General features: G+C 42.1%; 1 protein-coding gene across 1 annotated transcript in view; it reads left to right on the top strand.

The window, feature by feature from the left end:
- Window positions 1-4844: 4844 nt before the first annotated feature.
- The window catches only part of ARSK (arylsulfatase family member K), a 41347-nt gene continuing 26362 nt past the window's right edge, over window positions 4845-19829 (top strand). The window contains exons 1-5 of the mRNA XM_075271930.1: window positions 4845-5073; window positions 8196-8325; window positions 9836-9995; window positions 11484-11766; window positions 13386-13557. Coding sequence (XP_075128031.1) covers window positions 4933-5073; window positions 8196-8325; window positions 9836-9995; window positions 11484-11766; window positions 13386-13557 — 886 coding nt within the window. The 5' untranslated portion in view covers window positions 4845-4932. The remainder of the gene's footprint in view (window positions 5074-8195; window positions 8326-9835; window positions 9996-11483; window positions 11767-13385; window positions 13558-19829) is intronic.

Below are 19829 nucleotides of genomic sequence, written 5' to 3' on the forward strand. Positions count from 1 at the left end.
ATCCTTCCAACACTCCCAGCACCCCACCTGCATTTGTATTTTCTTTTGCAGCCCAGACACAGACATGTGAAAGTGACAAGCAATCCCTGGCACAACAGTAGGCTGCAAGTACTATATAGTATTGTCTTCTATGGTTAACAGTTATTTAAAATCTAGGGTAAGTTCACACTGAGTTTTTTGGACCAGAACCTGAGGCGGAGGCCGCCTCAGGTTCCCATCCAAAAGCCGGGTAGCCACGACTGAAAGCCGGTGCACTGCATCAGCATCCAGCTGCGCACTCTGCTCCAGATTAGGCCCGTTGAATGGGCCTAGTCCGGAGGAGGGAGTGTCTTCAGGCCAAATTGCGAGGCGACTCTGCCTGAAGAATGAGCACCTTGCTTCTTTTTTCTGGGAGCCAGAAGAAACGGCTCCCCGAAAAAACTCCTGAGCGGCTCCCATTGATTTCAATGGGAGCCGTCTTTTTGGTCAGGATTTTAAGGCGGATATGGCCTCAAAATCCTGACCAAAAAACTATGTGTGAACTTACCCTTAAAATATTTTGCTTTGGATATCTGTAAAAAATCTACAAAGTGTATGTCTTAAAGTGGCTCTATCAGCAAAATTTTGCTGTATGAGCCCCACATACAGTCCTATGAAAAAGTTTGGGCACCCCTATTAATCTTAATCATTTTTAGTTCTAAATATTTTGGTGTTTGCAACAGCCATTTCAGTTTGATATATCTAATAACTGATGGACACAGTAATATTTCAGGATTGAAATGAGGTTTATTGTACAGAACAGAACAGAAAATGCGCAATATGCATTAAACCAAAATTTGACCGATGCAAAAGTATGGGCACCCATATCATTTTATTGATTTGAATACTCCTAACTACTTTTTACTGACTTACTGAAACACAAAATTGGTTTTGTAACCTCAGTGAGCTTTGAACTTCATAGCCAGGTGTATCCAATCATGAGAAAAGGTATTTAAGGTGGCCAATTGCAAGTTGTTCTACTATTTGAATCTCCTCTGAAGAGTGGCATCATGGGCTACTCAAAACAACTCTCAAATGATCTGAAAACAAAGATTGTTCAACATACTTGTTCAGCGGAAGGATACAAAAAGCTGTCTCAGAGATTTAACCTGTCAGTTTCCACTGTGAGGAACATAGTAAGGAAATGGAAGACCACAGGGACAGTTCTTGTTAAGCCCAGAAGTGGCAGGCCAAGAAAAATATCAGAAAGGCAGAGAAGAAGAATGGTGAGAACAGTCAAGGACAATCCACAGACCACCTCCAAAGAGCTGCAGCATCATCTTGCTGCAGATGGTGTCACTGTGCATCGGTCAACTATACAGCGCACTTTGCACAAATAGAAGCTGTATGGGAGAGTGATGAGAAAGAAGCCGTTTCTGCACGTACGCCACAAATAGAGTTGCCTGAGGTATGAAAAAGCACATTTGGACAAGGCAGCTTCATTTTGGAAACAAAAATTGAGTTGTTTGGTTATAAAAAAAGGCGTTATGCATGGCATCCAAAAAGAAACAGCATTCCAAGAAAAACACATGCTACCCACTGTAAAATTTGGTGGAGGTTCCATCATGCTTTGGGGCTGTGTGGCCAATGCCGGCACCGGGAATCTTGTTAAAGTTGAGGGTCGCATGGATTCCACTCAGTATCAGCAGATTCTTGAGAATAATGTTCAAGAATAGTGACGAAGTTGAAGTTACGCCGGGGATGGATATTTCAGCAAGACAATGATCCAAAACACTGCTCCAAATCAACTCAGGCATTCATGCAGAGGAACAATTACAATGTTCTGGAATGGCCATCCCAGTCCCCAGACCTGAATATCATTGAACATCTGTGAGATGATTTGAAGCGGGCTGTCCATGCTCGGCGACCATCTAATTTAAATGAACTTGAATTGTTTGTCCAAAATACCTTTATCCAGGATCCAGGAACTGATTAAAAGCTACAGGAAGCGACTAGAGGCTGTTATCTTTGCAAAAGGAGGATGTACTAAATATTAATGTCACTTTTCTGTTGAGGTGCCCATACTTTTGCACCGGTCAAATTTTGGTTTAATGCATATTGCGCATTTTCTGTTAGTACAATAAACCTCATTTCAATCCTGAAATATTACTGTGTCCATCAGTTATTAGATATATCAAACTGAAATGGCTGTTGCAAATACCAAAATATTTAGAACTAAAAATGATTAGGATTAATAGGGGTGCCCAAACTTTTTCATAGGACTGTATGCATGAATAGCCTTTAAAAAGGCTATTCCGGGCACTGCTAATCTTATTTTAAACCCCCCGCCCGTTTTCAAATAAAACTATAAAAACATATATGTAAATCATACCTTTGCATGCACAGGGGGCGGTCGTCGTGCACAATCCGACATCATCTTCGGTCCCGCCTGCCTCTTCTTTCTTGTTCCAGTGACGTCCTCCTGTCCTGGCTCTTTTCCACCTTCATCTTCTGTTCTTCCGGAGTAAAGACGTTCGCGAGCGTTCTTGCATGCTCGCGTAGTTCTATGGAATACTTAGAACTACTATAAAACTGGCACCGGTGCGTGCGCAGTACCTACTTGAATGCAACCCGCCAGAAGAACAGAAGATGAAATGATGAAGGTGGAGAAGAGCCAGGACAGGAGGACGTCGCTGGAAGAAGAAAGAAGAGGAAGGCGGGACCTAAGATGACGTCGGATCGTGCACGACCGCCCCCTGTGCATGCAAAGGTATGATTTACATATATGTTTTTATAGTTTTATTTGAAAACGGGCGGGGGGTTTAAAATAAGATTAGTGGTGCCTGAATAACCTTTTTAAAAGCTATTCACGCATATGTGGGGCTCATACAGCAAAATTTTGCTGATAGAGCCCCTTTAAAGGGGTTGTGTAGAACTTGAAAAACATGTCTGCTTTGTTCTTCTTAGGCAATGGCATCATGTTTATCAGTCACATGGCCATGCTGCAGCTCAGACCCATTCATTTTAAAAGGATGGTGATGTGGCATTTCCATATGACCAATGGACATGATGTTACTTCCAGAGAACAAAGCAACCATGTTTTCAAGTTCTGCACAAGCTCTTTAAGGGTAAGTTCACATGGAGATTTTTGGTCAGGATTTTAAGTCCGTATCCGCCTCAATATCCTGACCATAAAGACAGCTCCCATTGAAATCAATGGGAGCCGCTCAGGAGTTTTTTCCGGGAGCCGTTTCTTCCGTCTCCCGGGAAAAAAGAAGCGAGATGCTCATTCTTCAGGCCGAGTCGCCTTGCGATGCGGCCTGAAAACACTCCCCTCCTCTGGACTAGGTCCATTCATTGGGCCTAATCCGGAGTGGAGTGGGCGGCTGGATGCCGGTGCAGTGCACCGGCTTTCAGTCACGGCTACCCGGCTTTTGGACCGGAACCTGAGGGAAAAGCTATAGTATCAGATGACCGAGCACACACCCATGAATGAATGAATGGAAGCGGCCAGCACGCAGACTTTGACGGCGTCTGGCCGCTTAACCCCCTGCATGGCCGGCTGTGTCCATTCATTCCTATGGGAGCGTACTATTCTTCTGTTTCCTCCCTGCTGTGCCGTATACTCGGCTCTGCTACATCTCAAATGTAGCAGAGCTGAGTGTACGGTAAAACAGGGACGAAGCAGAAGAGTGGCAGGCTGCGGTAAATCACTCTGTGCCGCTCAACTTACCTGCATAGATCGCTGCCGCTCACCGGTTCTTCTCGCTCCTCTTTTTTCTCCTTCACATGCCTTCAGAGCACCCTGCGCACCCCCGCCTCCCTAGACTAGTATTAGAGATGCTGGCAGAAGGCTTGTGGCTGAGGAGAGTGTGAACAGGTACTGGGAGGGGAAACGTGAGTGCATCACTCATGTCTCCCTGCCGACACTCTCCTAAGCCACAACAAGCCCTGCCTACTCCCATCATCTCTAACACTAGCCTAGGGAGGTGGGGGCGCGCATGGCGCTCTGAAGGCATGTCAATGAGAGAGGACCGGACCAAGAAGAACCGGGGAGCGGCAGTGCATCTGTGCAGGTAAGATGACACCAGGGGGGCTAAGTAGCTAGGGGAATTTTTTTTAATTCACTACACAGCGTGGAGTCCAAAAATTGAAACAATTTTTGGACTCCATGCTGTATAGTGAATAGGATCGTTTTTCAAATCCGATCTTTGATTATTAAACAAAATGCCATTGACTTGCATTAGGATCGGGATCGGGTTCAAATGGAAAATGATCGGAAATCTGATTTTAAAAACGATTCTGAAATTTCAACATCGGCTCAACCCTACTGAGCACTGTTCGTGCTTATTTCCATTAATCCCAAAGAGGTTGCACTTGATATGCATTCACAGGTCTCCAATGAACCAGTGGCTGCTGAACCGTGTGTCTGTGCGTCTCCAGAGCACGATATTTTTCCACACCTACTTTTAATTTGGCACCTGGCAAACCTGGAGATTGGAAAGTTGGGGTATTCCCCTGACAGCTACCATAGTTGAACAGAGATTGTTTTGTGCATTTTCATTCTGCTGTGCAAGTGTCTGTCCCCATCTAGTATTTAGTTTTCCTGTTCCTGCATGTCTGACGGAGATGTGAACCCAGCTACTTTTGTTATTATAATATATGTCATGCTGGTTAGAACATGCACAAGCCTCTATGTCTTCTGGATACTATACTGCAAAATAATGAACTTCATCAGTCAAATGAGGCCGTGTGTATTAACCCTTATATAACTATTTAGGCAACACAGTTCTGCAGCTCTGACTGTACAGGTCACATGGCAGGAAGTGGGAACTTTTAAAACATTTCCCTTCTTGTTACGTAGCACAAACAACCTTTAGAACCGAGTTCCCCTTAAGGTTCCAGGGGAGCGCTTGCGTGACTTTCAGGAGAACAATTACGTCCCACTCTGCTGAAATGCATCTGTAAATAGAGATGTTGTCAATCCCAGGGAGATCTGCTACTTTCCTTTTCTTTCTGTTTTTCTTGCCAGCTGTTCATGTGAATCCGATACCTCCCCTCCGTAGCAGCAGCAGCATAAGATATAATGTGGTCATGGTGATGAGTGATGCCTTTGTAAGTAGATGGTATATACTTTATACATACAGTCATGCTAAGGTTTATCTCACTGTTCTGTTTCTTCTACTTTACAATGTTTTTTGCTTGTAGAAAAATGGTCATGTAGCCTTTGGAACTTGTAACGGAGCGTAACATATGAAGAAGGAACGCAGAACGTTTTAGTTAGTCTGCCAAATTATATAAAGTGAGACTTTAGGACTGAGTCAGAGTTGTTGTAACCTCAGAATTTTACTTATGCTGCTTTTTATGACGAGATTGTTAAGTATAAGTATAAATATAGTCTCCCCGTGTATCCAATTCAACAGATGGAGTTTTGATGTTCTCAGTTAAAGGGTTTCCCAGGAAACATATAACTAAAAGGAAATGCTTGTTTTATAGAATCAACAATTATAAGTGAGCACTAGGTCTTACACGTCCGTAATGCTTTTACGGTCCGCAGGTTGCTGATCAGCAACACTAGTTCCTGATCATCAACTTACACTCCACAGATGTTCGTGACCTGCCGCACTCGCCCATAGAGTTCTATGGGCGAATCCGTGCAGTGCCGTGAATTGCGGCCATTACGGACATGTTCTAAAAAGTGCTTACCTCGGTTGCGGCCCGGCACACCACGGATAAAATATCCGGTGGTGTAAGAGGCCGCATTGAGTATAATGTGTCCGCAAATGGTCCGCAATTGAAAACTCTCAATTGCGGACCATTTGCGGACTTAAACTACAGTCGTGTAAGACCAGCCTAATAAAGATGGGTGAACCCCAGAAGATTTGTTTCATTCTATGTTTGAACGAAGCAAACCGGTTCAGATAGAGCCGTAAAGGAAATTATTATACTCTGGGGTCTCTTCAGACTCCAGAGTATAATAGCTAGAGCCCCAGGGAAGGTGAAAAAAGAAAAAAAACATTTATACCTCTTCTGTTACTTCTGGGCCTCCGGTGCTCTTCTGTGGCACTCAGCGTACCAATATACCCCCAGGCACATGACATGAGAAAAGAGCGCCTGACGCAGCAAGGAGGAACACACAGAACGCTGGTTGCTGCGAGAAGGTCCAGAAGAAGTTACAGAAAGAGAGTATAAATGTTTTTTTTTTTAGTATTTTTGTCACCTCCCCTGGACCTATAGCTATTATATTCTGGGGTCTGAAGAGACAGTTTGTCCCACAAACATTAAGCACTCATATGGCTCTATGAATGGAAAAATAATAAAGTTTGAGGTTTGAAAAGAGGAGAGTCAAAAACAAAAATTAAAAAATGCCTTGCATTTTAAATGTAACGAGACATGCCAAAAAATGTTGCAAAGGTGGTCATATCCTTTTATGGCTACACATAGCAAGCTGCAGCCAAAAAACGTTGCAGACAAGACAGCGGTGGAAATGCATAATGTTTTCTTCAGCTGAGTTTTCCGCTGTGGACTTTCTGCCTCTACCGATTGTGGGGAAGGTAGGTCAGTAGTAGCTATGATGCAGATCCAACCAGTCAGAGACAGGGACACAATATCTGGTGCAAACAGGTTTATTTAGGAAAAACAACAAAATAAATAAACCTTCACTTCAGGTCCAGAATAAACAAAATAAAATAGAGCCTTAACTTCAGAACAAAAACGTCAAACAAAACCCTGCTTGTCCAAGCACTAACTAAAGAATATAACGCTAAACTATACGTGTGACTACCTACCACATGAACAAACAAAAATAGCACAGTAGGGTCCTACCATACTCTCAGTATTTCAGTGCAGACCTAGGTGCCAGCTTTCGCTCCCAGGATCTGCTGAAGTGCAGGCTCTGCAGCCTTTTATGGTCTCGTAATGAGGCCAGGACCCAAAACTGGGGCTGAGGCCTACTCAAGACTCGTACTGGTCCACACATATGTCAGAAACCTAGAGGAGATATACAGTGACTCCAGCACTCTGCAGAAAAAGCCAGCCATAGTCCCATCCAATTTGCAAGTAATGTGGCCAAAACACTGCGTTTTTTCGTAACGTGGGACCCCAACCATAAGCAAATTTACGCTATTTGTAGAAAAGTATTGGGATGTACCAATAATCAATTTATCTGCTTCATTTAGTCCCATTGCACTGGTGTATAAGTCCAGCACCTAGTCATGCAGTCACCCTTACAAACATATTTGAAAGTATAACTTATTCTAAAGAGCTCACTGAATTCTCGCGTGGTACTCTGCAAACACTGTTGCCACTGTCAGTTTGTGAAATTTCTTCCTTCCTAGATAATCTACCTTCACCTGTGAGTAATATTACTGTCTTAGGGTCCATTCACACGGAGTAAACACGCGCTCATTTTGGAAAAATACACGTGAAAAGAATACACGTGTAAAAAAAAGACTCCCATTGACTTCAATGCCATTTTTTACACGTGTAAAAACCGCGCCAAAAACCGCAATGTGTTTTTTGACGTGTTTTGTTTTACACATGTAAAAATGTCATTGAAGTCAATGGGAGTCTTATTTTTACACGTGTATTCTTTACACGTGTATTTTACCAAAATAAGTGCGTGTTTAGGCTCCGTTCCCACGGAGTAACGTGCCGCGCATTCAGACAAGTATACACGTGTCAGAGTGTGAGCGCTCAAAACAGATCCCATTCACTTCAATGTGTGCCGGCTTACGGGTGCTACACATTGTAATCAATGGGAGGCTTTTTAACCCATTGATTTCAATGTGTAGCGTGCGTGAGCCAGCACACATTGAAGTGAATGGGATCTGTTTTGAGCGCTCACACTCTGACACGTGTATACGTGTCTGAATGCATGGTGCGTTACTCCGTGGGAACGGAGCCTAAACACGCACTCATTTTGGTAAAATACACGTGTATTTTACCAAGGATGGCAGCAAGGATGGTGATATAGCTATATCTCTGTAGCAATATGAGTTTTATTAGTAGAGTGGGCTGCAGTAGTTTGACAACTGACTGGGATGACACCTGCCGCAACACTAGGAACAGCCCCTATCACTCAGCTAATAGAGAAAATGTACCGAAACTACAGAAAAAAGGAATAATATTTAAATATGCTGGTTTGACACATTTCTTGCAACACTACATCTAATATATCTCACTTCCTAGGTCCATAAATAGCTACAAACTGTAAGTGACAATATATTTCATTACAGGATGGGCGACTAACAACTGCTCCAGAAAATCATCTGGTGGATCTTCCTAACCTAAACTTTCTGAAACAGCATGGAGCTGTGTTCCTGAATGCATATACTAACTCTCCAATTTGCTGCCCTTCACGTGCGGGTATGCCATTAAATAGATCATATCAGACTGTATCATTACATCATTATTATAGTTATTATATTGTATGTTATTATATTGAATGGTGCCAGTGGAACCACCTCAGGATGAATACTGGGAAGACCAAGGAGATGGTGGTAGACTTTAGTAAACGGAGAAGTGCTCCGATCCCGGTGGAGATCTGAGGGTCATGCATTGAGACAGTCAAAACCTATAGGTACCTGGGTGCGCTCCTCAATAATAAATTCGACTGGGCTGATCACCTGGAGGCGCTGCATAGAAAGGGTCACAGCAGGCTCTACCTGCTCAGGAGGCTGAGGGCCTTCGGAGTCCAGGGGCCACTACTTAGGGCCTTTTTCAACTCTGTGGTTGCTTCAGCCATCTTTTTCAATGTGGCCTGCTGGGGGAGCAGTATATCAACCAGGGAGAGAAATAGACTTGACAGGCTGATCAGAACGGCCAACTCTGTCCTGGGGAGCCCCTGGACCCAGTACAGGTGGTGGGACAGAAGGATACTGTCCGTGGGGAGCTCCATGCGGGAGAACTAATCCCACCCCATGTATGAGACCTTGATAGCACTGGGCAGCACTGTCAGTGACGACTGCTTCACCCCAAGTGTGAGAAGGAGCGCTATTAGAAGAGACTCAGGCTTTGTTTACATCTGCGCCTGAGTCTCCATTGCAGACTCCTTTGCATCCTCCACTTGAAAAACGGCAGGAAAAAGTCCTGCATGGTTGACTTTTTTCCCCGTTGGTTTCAGTTTTTTTTTTTTTTAAAAAAGACACCCAACGGACCCCAGTATCATTGATTTGTAAGCGCTTTTTTGTGGTTCACCTATCCGTTGTTCTGGTCCATCGAAGGACCAGAACAATGGTTAAGCAATACTAGTATGAACCAAGCATTACATGCTACATGCTACATGCTGCCCATAGCTGTAAATGGGGAGGGGGAGGAGGAGCAGTAGGCAGAGACACACATAGATGGTGCTACAACTTCTAGTGCATGTTGTACTTGACTAAGGTTCAGCTACGCTGGTCATTACCTCTCTATAATGTCCTCCATTCTGCTGCTGCTGCATTTGAGGGAGTGCTAGGGAAGCAAGATCTTATCTTTGTATACTGTTTATACACTATATGCACTATAGCAGCCATAGAAGCTAGTTTCTTTTCCACTCTCCCAGCTTAGCGAAAAATGTTCAGTAGATGTAGGTACCACCTATGAGAACTCCATCTATCATGCAATCTCTCTCCATTGACTTTCATGAAACCTACCTGTTTGTTTATTCTTCGAAATCCCAAAGAAGTCTCATAGCAGCTGCGAGACAAGGGTCGGGGCCTCCTTTTTCAACATAGATGCAATCCATTTTGTGAAGAAGGTCGCTATTAACCAGCCATCTTTTAATAATTTATTTGGTCTGACATTTCTAGTTTCTCTTTTGTGTCTTGATGCAGCCAAACCGTCTCACAAGTAGTGTCATTGCTGCTAATAGGTTATTGATTCTGCTTTTTTGTAGCTATGTGGAGTGGTCTATTCCCTCATCTGACAGAATCCTGGAATAACTACAAGTGCCTTGATCCGGATTACCCAACATGGATGGACCTGGTAAAACAAAAGGGATATATAACTCAGAAACTTGGCAAACAAGACTACAAAAGTGGGTCTCATTCACTGAGGTGAGTGTATTATAGATAATAATAATAAATTTTATTTCTATGGCGCCAACATATTCCGCAGCGCTGTACAATTTGTAGGGTACAAATACAGACAGAAAGATACATTACAAAGAAAGTCATTTCACACAATGGGACTGAGGGCCCTGCTCGCAAGAGCTTACAATCTATGAGGTATGAAAAAATTGAGTTAGTTGAAGTTTAAATAGGTTATTCAGCTTTTTAGGGTAGGACGTCAGTTTTAGATCAGAAGGGGTTTGACTATCACGACTACCTGTCTATGGAACAACTGCTATAATACTCACTATGGTCTCTATTGAAGCACTGCAGTTTGTGCCAACACAGAAAAACAGCTGATCTGTAGTGGTCCTGGCACTGGGATTCTCGGCAATCTACAGATGAAGTCTTTACCCATAGATAAAACATCAATTTTACAAAGCTGAATAACTTCTTTAGGAACTTCTTTAGGCTAAGGCCCCACATAGCGAATGAGTGCCAAAAAAAATTGCGGAAAACACTGCAGCAAAGTTTATTCTGTAATGTGTGGATGGGATTAGCCAGAATCCTATCTATTTTGCAGGTATTGTGCAGTAATGTAATTGCTGAGGGTATCCTCCGTGGCCAAAATGCTACATATTTGCAGCTTGGGTCCCCGACCTTTACTTGTATCTTTAGGCTGAGGTCCATTGCTGATTTTCTGCCACTGATTTATGTTATTTATAACTTATGTCTCTGAAACAGCACAAAGATACAATTTCTCCCACATAAAATACTACATACTACATAGTAATTTTGAAGAGATAATAAAAAGTTTTGGCTGTTGAACTGCAGAGAGGAAAAAGAACTTAAGAAAATTGTGGTATTAAAGGGATTGTCCAGTCTCAGAGAAATTTTACAAGACAAATGTTATTTTTTTCTATCACGAAAAGTTCTGCAATTTTCCAATGTGTTTTCTGTATCAAAGCCTTCAATTTTTATAGATCATTGAATCTCTAAGTCCAATCAGTAAGAAGTCTGTTTCTTTAATGTTTTCCTTTTTAATTTGTATACTCTTTGTTTCTATGTATGTATTTTTATATTTTTTTATATTAAATCTTAAAATTTAATAAGATTGTCCTTGGTTCTAAATGTGCCCACAATTCCAAAGAGAGTTGAGTGTTATACAGGTCTCCTGTGCTGGAGGGTGCAGGTGTTAGTGGTTTGGCTATATAAGTATCTGCGTACCGTAAGTGACAGGAGGTGACAGCTATTTGTGTGGATGTTCAGATATTGGGTACTGCTTTGTACCCTAGTGTGATAGGTGAGTATGGATATGGAGTCCACCTTCTAAGGTCACATTCAAATTCACTTGTCCTTGTGTGGCTGGTGGTTGTTTGGATCCCAGACAGATATTGATTGTTTGTACCTGTATATAATACACAACTGTTCTAGCTGAATACACCCTATTCACCAATGGTGACAATTTGTTATATTAAATGTATCCAATCTTAGTAATCGTGTAGAAGCCTGGACCAGGGATGTGCCGTTTCTCCTCCGACAAGAAGGCAGACCTGTAGCTTCTCTTATTGCCAACAAGACTCAAACTCGCATTATGCTGGAAGACTGGAAAAATGCAGATCTAGCCACCAGTTGGTTAAAAAAACAAGCTGCAAACTCTTCACAACCGTTCTTTTTATATTTGGGTTTAAACCTGCCACATCCATATCCTTCAGTAAACATGGGAGAAAATTTTGGCGCATCAACATTTCGAACTTCTCCTTACTGGCTTCAGAGAGTAAGTTTTTTTTTTTTTTTTTTTTTATCATTTAAGTAATTTGACCATGTAAAGTCTAAAGTTACTTACTGCCGATTTCACTTCCACATCGGCTGAAGTTTGTTTCAAACCTCTACTACTCTACTTTTTCAGTAAAATAATATTCTCCTAATAATCCTCACCAAAAAAAACTCTGTGTGAATGGACCCTAACTCTTACTTGAATAAAAACAGGGTTCCTCCAGTTCCGCCCACAGCTGGATAAGCTGATCTGTGCAGGGTCCAAGAGTTGGACCCCCAATGATCAGATACTGATTTTCAGCCTATTCTGTGGATAAAAATGATGTTCAGGCTGGAAAACCCTTTACCTTTTTAAAGGAAATGTGTCACCAGAACCTATCATTTAAATCACTTTTTTTATGGAAAATGTCTAACCAAATTTCAGTGATGTTTAATATTCCAAATTATTACTTTATCTATATTTAAATTAAATCCTAAAAATCTTGCAGTTTCTTGTTTTTCCACTTAGCCTAAAATAATGTGTGACTTCCTGTTTGATGAAGATGGACCGTGGGCTGTAGACACAATGGTCTGCTGCAGACCCTATTGACTTCTATCGGGGAGTTTTCTAGGCATGTTCTGTGACCCAAGCAGTGGCCATAGCACAGAGAGGGAAGTAGATAAGCCGAAATCCTCTATTGTGATATTGTGGTGGATTCTGTATCTTATCTACGTATACATGATAGCTGTCATGATAAGTGAGGCAGCTACTACAGAAAAACCTGAAGTCTCAGCATATTATTTGGCTTAGTGGTCAAAGTGAAGGATTTTCACAATTTATTTTAAGCACAGATAATAACATTGACATTTTCTTTAAATTTGACATAAAACTTGATTTACAAAATGGGTTCTTTTCTGGAGATACATTCCCTTTAAGTCTCTGCTGATATGTTGATCATTGAGGCAAAGAATCAGATTTATTCATAAAAAGTCTATGGATATATTTGGTCTATTTGGTCAGAAAGCTTCTTTGCAGTATTTTTTTGAACAATAGGTTTATGGTGCAAATTTTGTTAGAATTGGCTCATAAGCTAAGGACAAAGCCTGTAGTAGAACACTTACATTTCGTGTTATTTTGGCTTTTATCCATTTCCAACTGTAATGATTCTGTCACCATTGCAATTTTCAGTGTTCACTGCTGTTGTGATACTTTATACTGTGTTATATTCTATTATGTTATTGCAGATGCGATATTATTGCTATTTCGGTATGAACTTTAGATTATATTTAACTCTATAAATTGTTAATATAATCTTGGTATATAAGACTCCTAATATTCACTGTTATGTCATATCCTAATTCATGCACTATGATATGATTCTTAAAAATTCAATAGAAACTATTTATACAGTAAATTGGCTTTGCTCAGTTATTACTGAAAATTGTAGCTGAAATCTTTGGCATAATCCAGAAAAGACTCAGTGACAGGAAGCAATAAGTCTGCTTATTATATTTAGGAAAACAAGAACAATGTTACATTTAGTTATTTAACCATTTCATTATGTTTGTTATGTTTTGTGCATCCATGGGGTGAACTGTAGGTAGCCTACTTATTGATAACTATATTTTTTCTTGTTGTAGGTTTCATATAAAGATGTTAATATTCCCAGATGGTTGCCCATAAAAGCCATGCATCCAGTGGATTACTATTCATCTTATACCAAAAACTGCACTGGCAACTTTACAAAACAGGAGATCCGTGATATAAGAGCTTATTATTACGCCATGTGTGCAGAAACAGATGGTATAATGGGTAAGTAATGCCTACTTATGCACTTAATATGGATTGCCACTCCAGCAATTCAATGTTTACAGCATGTTTGGCCTACACCACTCTAAACACACCAATATAGAAAAAAACCAAAATTTTCTTTCTTCAAATAAATCCAGAACTGAAATTGAAATCTGTCACATCACATGGCATATTAAATTATGTATTTTCTTGACTTAGAAGCACCATTTTTAAGGAGGAGTACAACATAGGAACACAGCCGCTTTTCGTGATCCGACTCTTTAAGGCTAAGGCCCCACGGGACAAGAAAAACTGTGGCATCTACGCATCACGGTTTTTTGATCAGCTGCCCCCTCGTTCACATCTGCATTGGTATTCCCTCCGGGGGAGTCCGCATGGGCACCCCCGAACGGAATACCAAACGTAATTGCAAGCGCTGTGGAGTAAAATCACACGAATCCCATAGACTATAATGGGGACCGTGTGCTTGCCGCTTGCTGTCCGCATGAATCATGTGGACAGGAAAGTAGATTGTGAACTACTTTCCTGTCCGCATATTCTGTGCGGAGATTCGGAGGCAAGCACATGGACTCCATTATAGTCTATAGTGATCCGTGTGCTTTTTTTGCACAGTGACCAAAAAACTCCATGTAAACTCAGCCCCTAAGTTCATATGGAGTTTTTTAAACCGGAACTTGAGGCAGAGGCGGATCTCAGGCGGATCTGGACCAAAAACCGGGTAGTCGCGACTGAAAGCCATTGCACTGCACTGGCATCCAGCCGCGCACTCCGCTCCGGATTAGGTCAAATTAATGGGCCTAGTCCGGAGGAAGGAGTGTCTTCAGGCTGAATCGTGAGGCGACTCGGCCTGAAGAATGAGCACCTCACTTCTTTTTTTCTGGGAGCTGGAAGAAACGGCTCCTGGAAAAAAGATTTGAGCGGCTCCCATTGATTTCAGTCTTTTTGGTCAGTATTTTGAGGCGGATGCGGCCTCAAAATCCTGACCAAAAAAATCCTTTTGAACTTACCCTGATTCTTCTCTGGTGGATATGGCAATTTCCATCTAGTTCTGTATGTGTCCACTATTTTGGTGGTCTGATTGTTCTGGTGCTCCGAAGCACCAGAACAATGGACACCGTGAAAGATGTGAACATAACCTCACATGCACCGAAGTTTACTTCTGATCCGGCCTTTCATGTTCTAATCCATTATAGCAGTCTTTCTCAAAGTGGGCGATAACGCCCCCTTGTGGGCGCTGGAGGAATATAGGGGGGGCAGTAAAGGGCACCGAGACGATTGGGGGGCGTTGAAGCGGTTTAGGGGGGCGATGGCTAATTTAAAGGGGTGGTATCATAACAATGATTCTATCTATACTGCTTGTTAATGTGGATTTAAGACTTTTCCTAAATACACTGCTTCAGCAAAACTGCTTTGTTTGTCCACTATCTTACTTTATTCACTTCATTATGGACACTAGCACCTGGCCCCCTGCTCATTGCTGAGGGAGCCACATGACGTAGCTCCCTGCTGTGTGGGGGGAGAGAGGGGGGGGGCTGAGTGTATGGAGCCAGCCTGTGTCTGTACCACACATACACATCACATACACATCACCTAGCTCCCTGCTGTGAGATAGAGGGGGGTGGGGGTGGAATAAGTGCTGCTTTCTTATATAAAGCAGTCTAAATCCTACTGGGCTAAAGGACCTGGTCTCTCTGTTCACTCGGATAAAGCTTTATTATATAGAGCAGGCTGCTAGTGGGCAGAGGAGCCAGGTCCTTTAGGAAACTCCGTACAAGGTAAATCCAAGTCTACAGGACCTTTTGATGACATCACAGGCCCTTCAGTCATCCTATAGGATCACGCTATGTGGTGGGCGGAGCTACACGCTAATTTGGGGGCGGGGCTAATTGACGCGAGCAAACAGGAAGAAAGAAGATTTTTAGGCAGCTTAGAAGGCAGATCAAGCTTAATGAGGCTACCCCTTTAAAAAAATTTTTTTTGCTTTTAACACAAACTTTACCGCTCCTTTACGCTTAACGCGCGTTTCCTCGTGTAACGCCATCTAGGGGATTAGACAGTAACTATTTCCTGTCCAAAAGTTGTCAAACTGTACCATAGATGGCGGTAAGCTCCAATATTATCATAATGACTGCGATTGTGATTCTTAAGATGTAGTAAAGTAAAAAAAATTTGGGAGGGCGCTAGAAAATAATTAATTCTCGAAGTGGGCGGTAGACAAAATAAGTTTGAGAACCTCTGCATTATAGGAATGTGGAGGACTGGAAACTTCATATTTGCTGCTTTTTCTTTTGGCATGCTGGCTAAGGCCTCACGTAGCAAAACACTGTGGACTAAACCACCACAGAAACACATTGCATTTTTGCTGAGTTTTTTCTGCAGACTTTCTGTACATATTATTCCTATACTAGCATCTGCCCGCAACTTCGTCTGCGGGCTTGTGTTGGCGCTGAGCCGCTTATATTTAGCCAATTGCTGTTGTGGATGATCCGCCTGCTCCCGCCTCTCAGCTCTGCTACATCGCTGCATATGCGCAGCATACTCAGTTGTATGTATATCTCTGCATATGGAGAGTGTACTCAGCTGTGCCACAGCGCTGCCTAAGCTCTGCTACATCTGGCCATTTGGATTAGAGAGGTGTTCTTATGTCAGTGTCTGAGCAGCTTCTGTGTTGGAAACAGCTGAATGGATGTTGCAGAAATTTCCCACAGTTCGATCAGCCTGCTCCCACATCTCAGCTCTGCTATATCGATGCATATGCATAGGATACCCAGCTGTATGTACATGTTTGCATATGGAGAGCCTATAGAGGTGTGCTACAGTGCTGCCTAAACTCTGCTACATCCGGCAATTGTGATTACAGGGGTTTTGTTATGTGACTGTGTGAGCAGCTTCTGTGCTACAAAGGGCTGAACGGATGTTGCTGAAATGTGCCAATGTTCTCCCCCCTCCCCCAGCAGAGGCAGAACAACACATTCCCTGTAGTACTCATTGAAACTCTACACCCGATATAGTCCTCTTGCCCTCACACAGCCTCCATGTTCTGTAGTCTCCTGATCTTCTATGAGACTTCATTTTCTTCAGCTTTCACACTGTCCAGCTTCATCCTATATAGCTCCGCCCACAAAATAGCATGTAGCTCCGCCCACTGCCTAGCATCTGAGAATAGCTCAAGGACCTGTGATGACGTTATCAAAGGGCCTTTAGTGTAGTGTGAATCTAAATTCCTACACTGCGGTCATGTAGTGACATCATATACTGGGATAAAAAGTAGCCTATGTTTTAATCAGGGTTCCTATCTATGTATGTGGCAGATTTCATGCAAATCCGTTTTTGCGTGATTGAGGAACAAACATTCAAACTCACAAACATCCAAAAATCCAAACTCACAAACTTTCACATTTATAATATTAGTAGGATGATAGATGCCAGCGATTCTGCATGTATAATTAGGTAGAGTAATTTGGCTTTGGCTCTGGCCTTTTGGCTTGTTATTACCTTGCACACATGCTGTCTGACTCAGACCTTCAGCCCATACTTGACCGACATCTCTCTGGCCAGCTGACACCTATACCAGGACCATTCAGAGTAGTAGCGACCCTGTAGTCTCCCTGCAGCAAAGAACAGATCTCTATATGGGATCTAAAGGGTGAACACTGGAGAAGCTGCTTAGATAACGCCCTTGGGAGTGGAGCAAAACTAATCCAAAGTAGTGGCCCATTGGGCCTACAATCTGGTGTTACATTTATACAGTAGTGGCCCAGTTCATAAGCAATAGAGCTGGCAGAAAAATCAATGACAAACTGGGAGTACGAACAATAATTCATTGAATGTAAGCCATACATCAACATATGTTTAGTTTGGATCTGATGGGCTTATTAGACTTCAAAGCAGGCATAACTTCTCAGTTCTAGTTAGGAAAATGAGCAGAATGAATGAGTAGAGACAGTGACCTTCCATTAGATGGAAAGCTAAACTCATCACCGCGTGTTAATTCCTTAATTCTTATCTTGCTCTTGAGCTGCACTTAAGGAGCTTCTGAGAAAATGTTTGTGCTCAATAACAAGATGTTGTATAATGAGGATTTCGTTTAGTTTAGAAAAACACAAGCAATTACTACTCCATTAAAAATAGACATTTGTTTTTTCTTAATTTCATACCCGCAGAGAGTGTGTAATAAATACTTACATCTCCACCTTTCAATAGAAAATCCATGAAAAGGAACAGGTGTGGATTGGGGTCTGCTTTTTTTAGGCTTACAATAGCTTTTTAACCATTTCCCTTCCTCCACAGCTAGCTAGATTCAGCAAACAATCAGGTAAATAAATCCAGATGGGGAGGCATTGGAGCTACAGTTGTATAATCCCTGTAAGGGTACAGGGTAGCGAGCGCCAGCTTGACTGGTGTGGCGAACTACAGAGTGCGCCGTTACTCCTTGTATAGTGCAGTAGTCATTACATAATAACATAGTTATATAGTAGATGAGGTTGGATGTAGACATCAGCAATGTCTATGCAAATAGTGTCACATGCCAAACAAATAGCACAAATACTGCACATTTATTTGGCTCCTGACAGTATGGGACTGGTGGAATTGGGGAATGATTTGCTGCAAGTAGGGAAGATTATATTTTGGAAGAATGCTGCTGCCAATGGGTTATAGGTGGAAAGTGGAAGACCATACCAGCCATTAGGAGAGGGGAAGGTTGGGGGCAATGCTGCTATCAGTGGTGCTGTACTGTGGTGTTTGGCACTTCTGGTTGGGTACTTTGGTTGGGTACTTTGTCCTGCGCGGTGTTATTTGGTATTTGATGCTGTTAGGGTGAGACGTTGTGCTGCACTGCAGTGTTTTCTGCTGGATGCCGGTATTTGGCACTGCTGGGGAGATATTTTGTGTTTTGTGTGGAATTTAATGTTGCTATAGGTATTTGGTTGCCAGTGGTGAAGTTGAAGGTATTATATGTACAGAACCCTGGCATTTGTTTGGTACTCTGCGTTAGTATTTCTTTGCTGGTGAGGGCCAAGCACCACAACAGGTTGACTGGTGAGGCCTGAGTCAAAAATTTTGAGAAGCAAATGTATTTGTACATTTTTTATACAAATGTAGTTTTATATTTGTATGCAGCAAGTGACTTATTCATGTCTAGTTATATTCAGGAGGAAAGAAACTCTAAAATCACATCTCTGAAGTGATATCTGATAGCAGAGAAGAGGTCAGAAGAAATGTACAATGTGAATAATATGATGCATTTCCAGACAAGCCCACATTAAAATATTGTTTTTTTACTGTTCTTTTTAAGAAAATATATTCCTTTACATTTGGGATCAGTGGGTTTTTCCTCCTACTATAACACATTAAAAATACCCCATTATCGTGAGAACATTTTTTTATTTTCCAGTGCCTAAATTCAAGCTACAAACTTCAAAGACTTCAAATTCAGAGCCATCAAATGTGTGGGTGCTCAATAAACTGATCATGAATTGTAACTTGTATTTTATGCTTTTACAAGAATTGTATGTGCAGTTGGCACATGTGTGTCCTATATTATAGACTTGACCCTTATCCAAAATAACAGAATGAAAGAGCTACAGGTTTATGTAGTCCAACATTAAAGAAACAGTATGCCATCCACTTTATCTGGCACTTTAACCTGTTTCCCAGTCTATTACAGGATTATGATTTTTAATCCATGGCAATCATTTGTTAACTAAAAAGAACATGTACTACATAGGGAAACCGTAAACCTAGTAAGCTGTAGGACTGTAGTAACTGTAGGACTGTGCTAGCACAATGCTTTTCATTTGGTGCTCTTGCACTTTGCAGCCTGACCACATCCAGCATGAACTACGGTATTTGCTGGCTTAGCCTTCTACTATCAATGTAATGCAATAGTAAGTATAGGTGCAGATCAGTAAATAGCAGTAAACATATGCTATTGGCCAGCTTGTATGTATACCGTTGTGGCCAGGTTGTACGTATACCGTTGTGTCCAGGTTGTTCGTATACTGTGGCTATTTCTTCAAATGTAAAGTATGGGCACAGTGGGTAATAAGCTCATGCCCGAAGAAGGCAGGGCGCACCATGTAAGGGTAGGCTATTAAACTGCAGTAATGCCAATAAGGTTGAGGGAGGCCTTTTAGCTTATTTGGTCCCCTTGGGATACACATCATAGCCTTCAAGGTCTCTGATCTCTTCTATCCTTCAACCTCACTTTGTCTTGTCCTGTGTTCTACCCCTCCCCCAACCTCCCCCCCCCCCCCCAGTCATTCCATCCA

Source organism: Leptodactylus fuscus, chromosome 1 (genome assembly GCF_031893055.1).
Source record: "Leptodactylus fuscus isolate aLepFus1 chromosome 1, aLepFus1.hap2, whole genome shotgun sequence".
NCBI classification, from domain to species: domain Eukaryota; kingdom Metazoa; phylum Chordata; class Amphibia; order Anura; family Leptodactylidae; genus Leptodactylus; species Leptodactylus fuscus.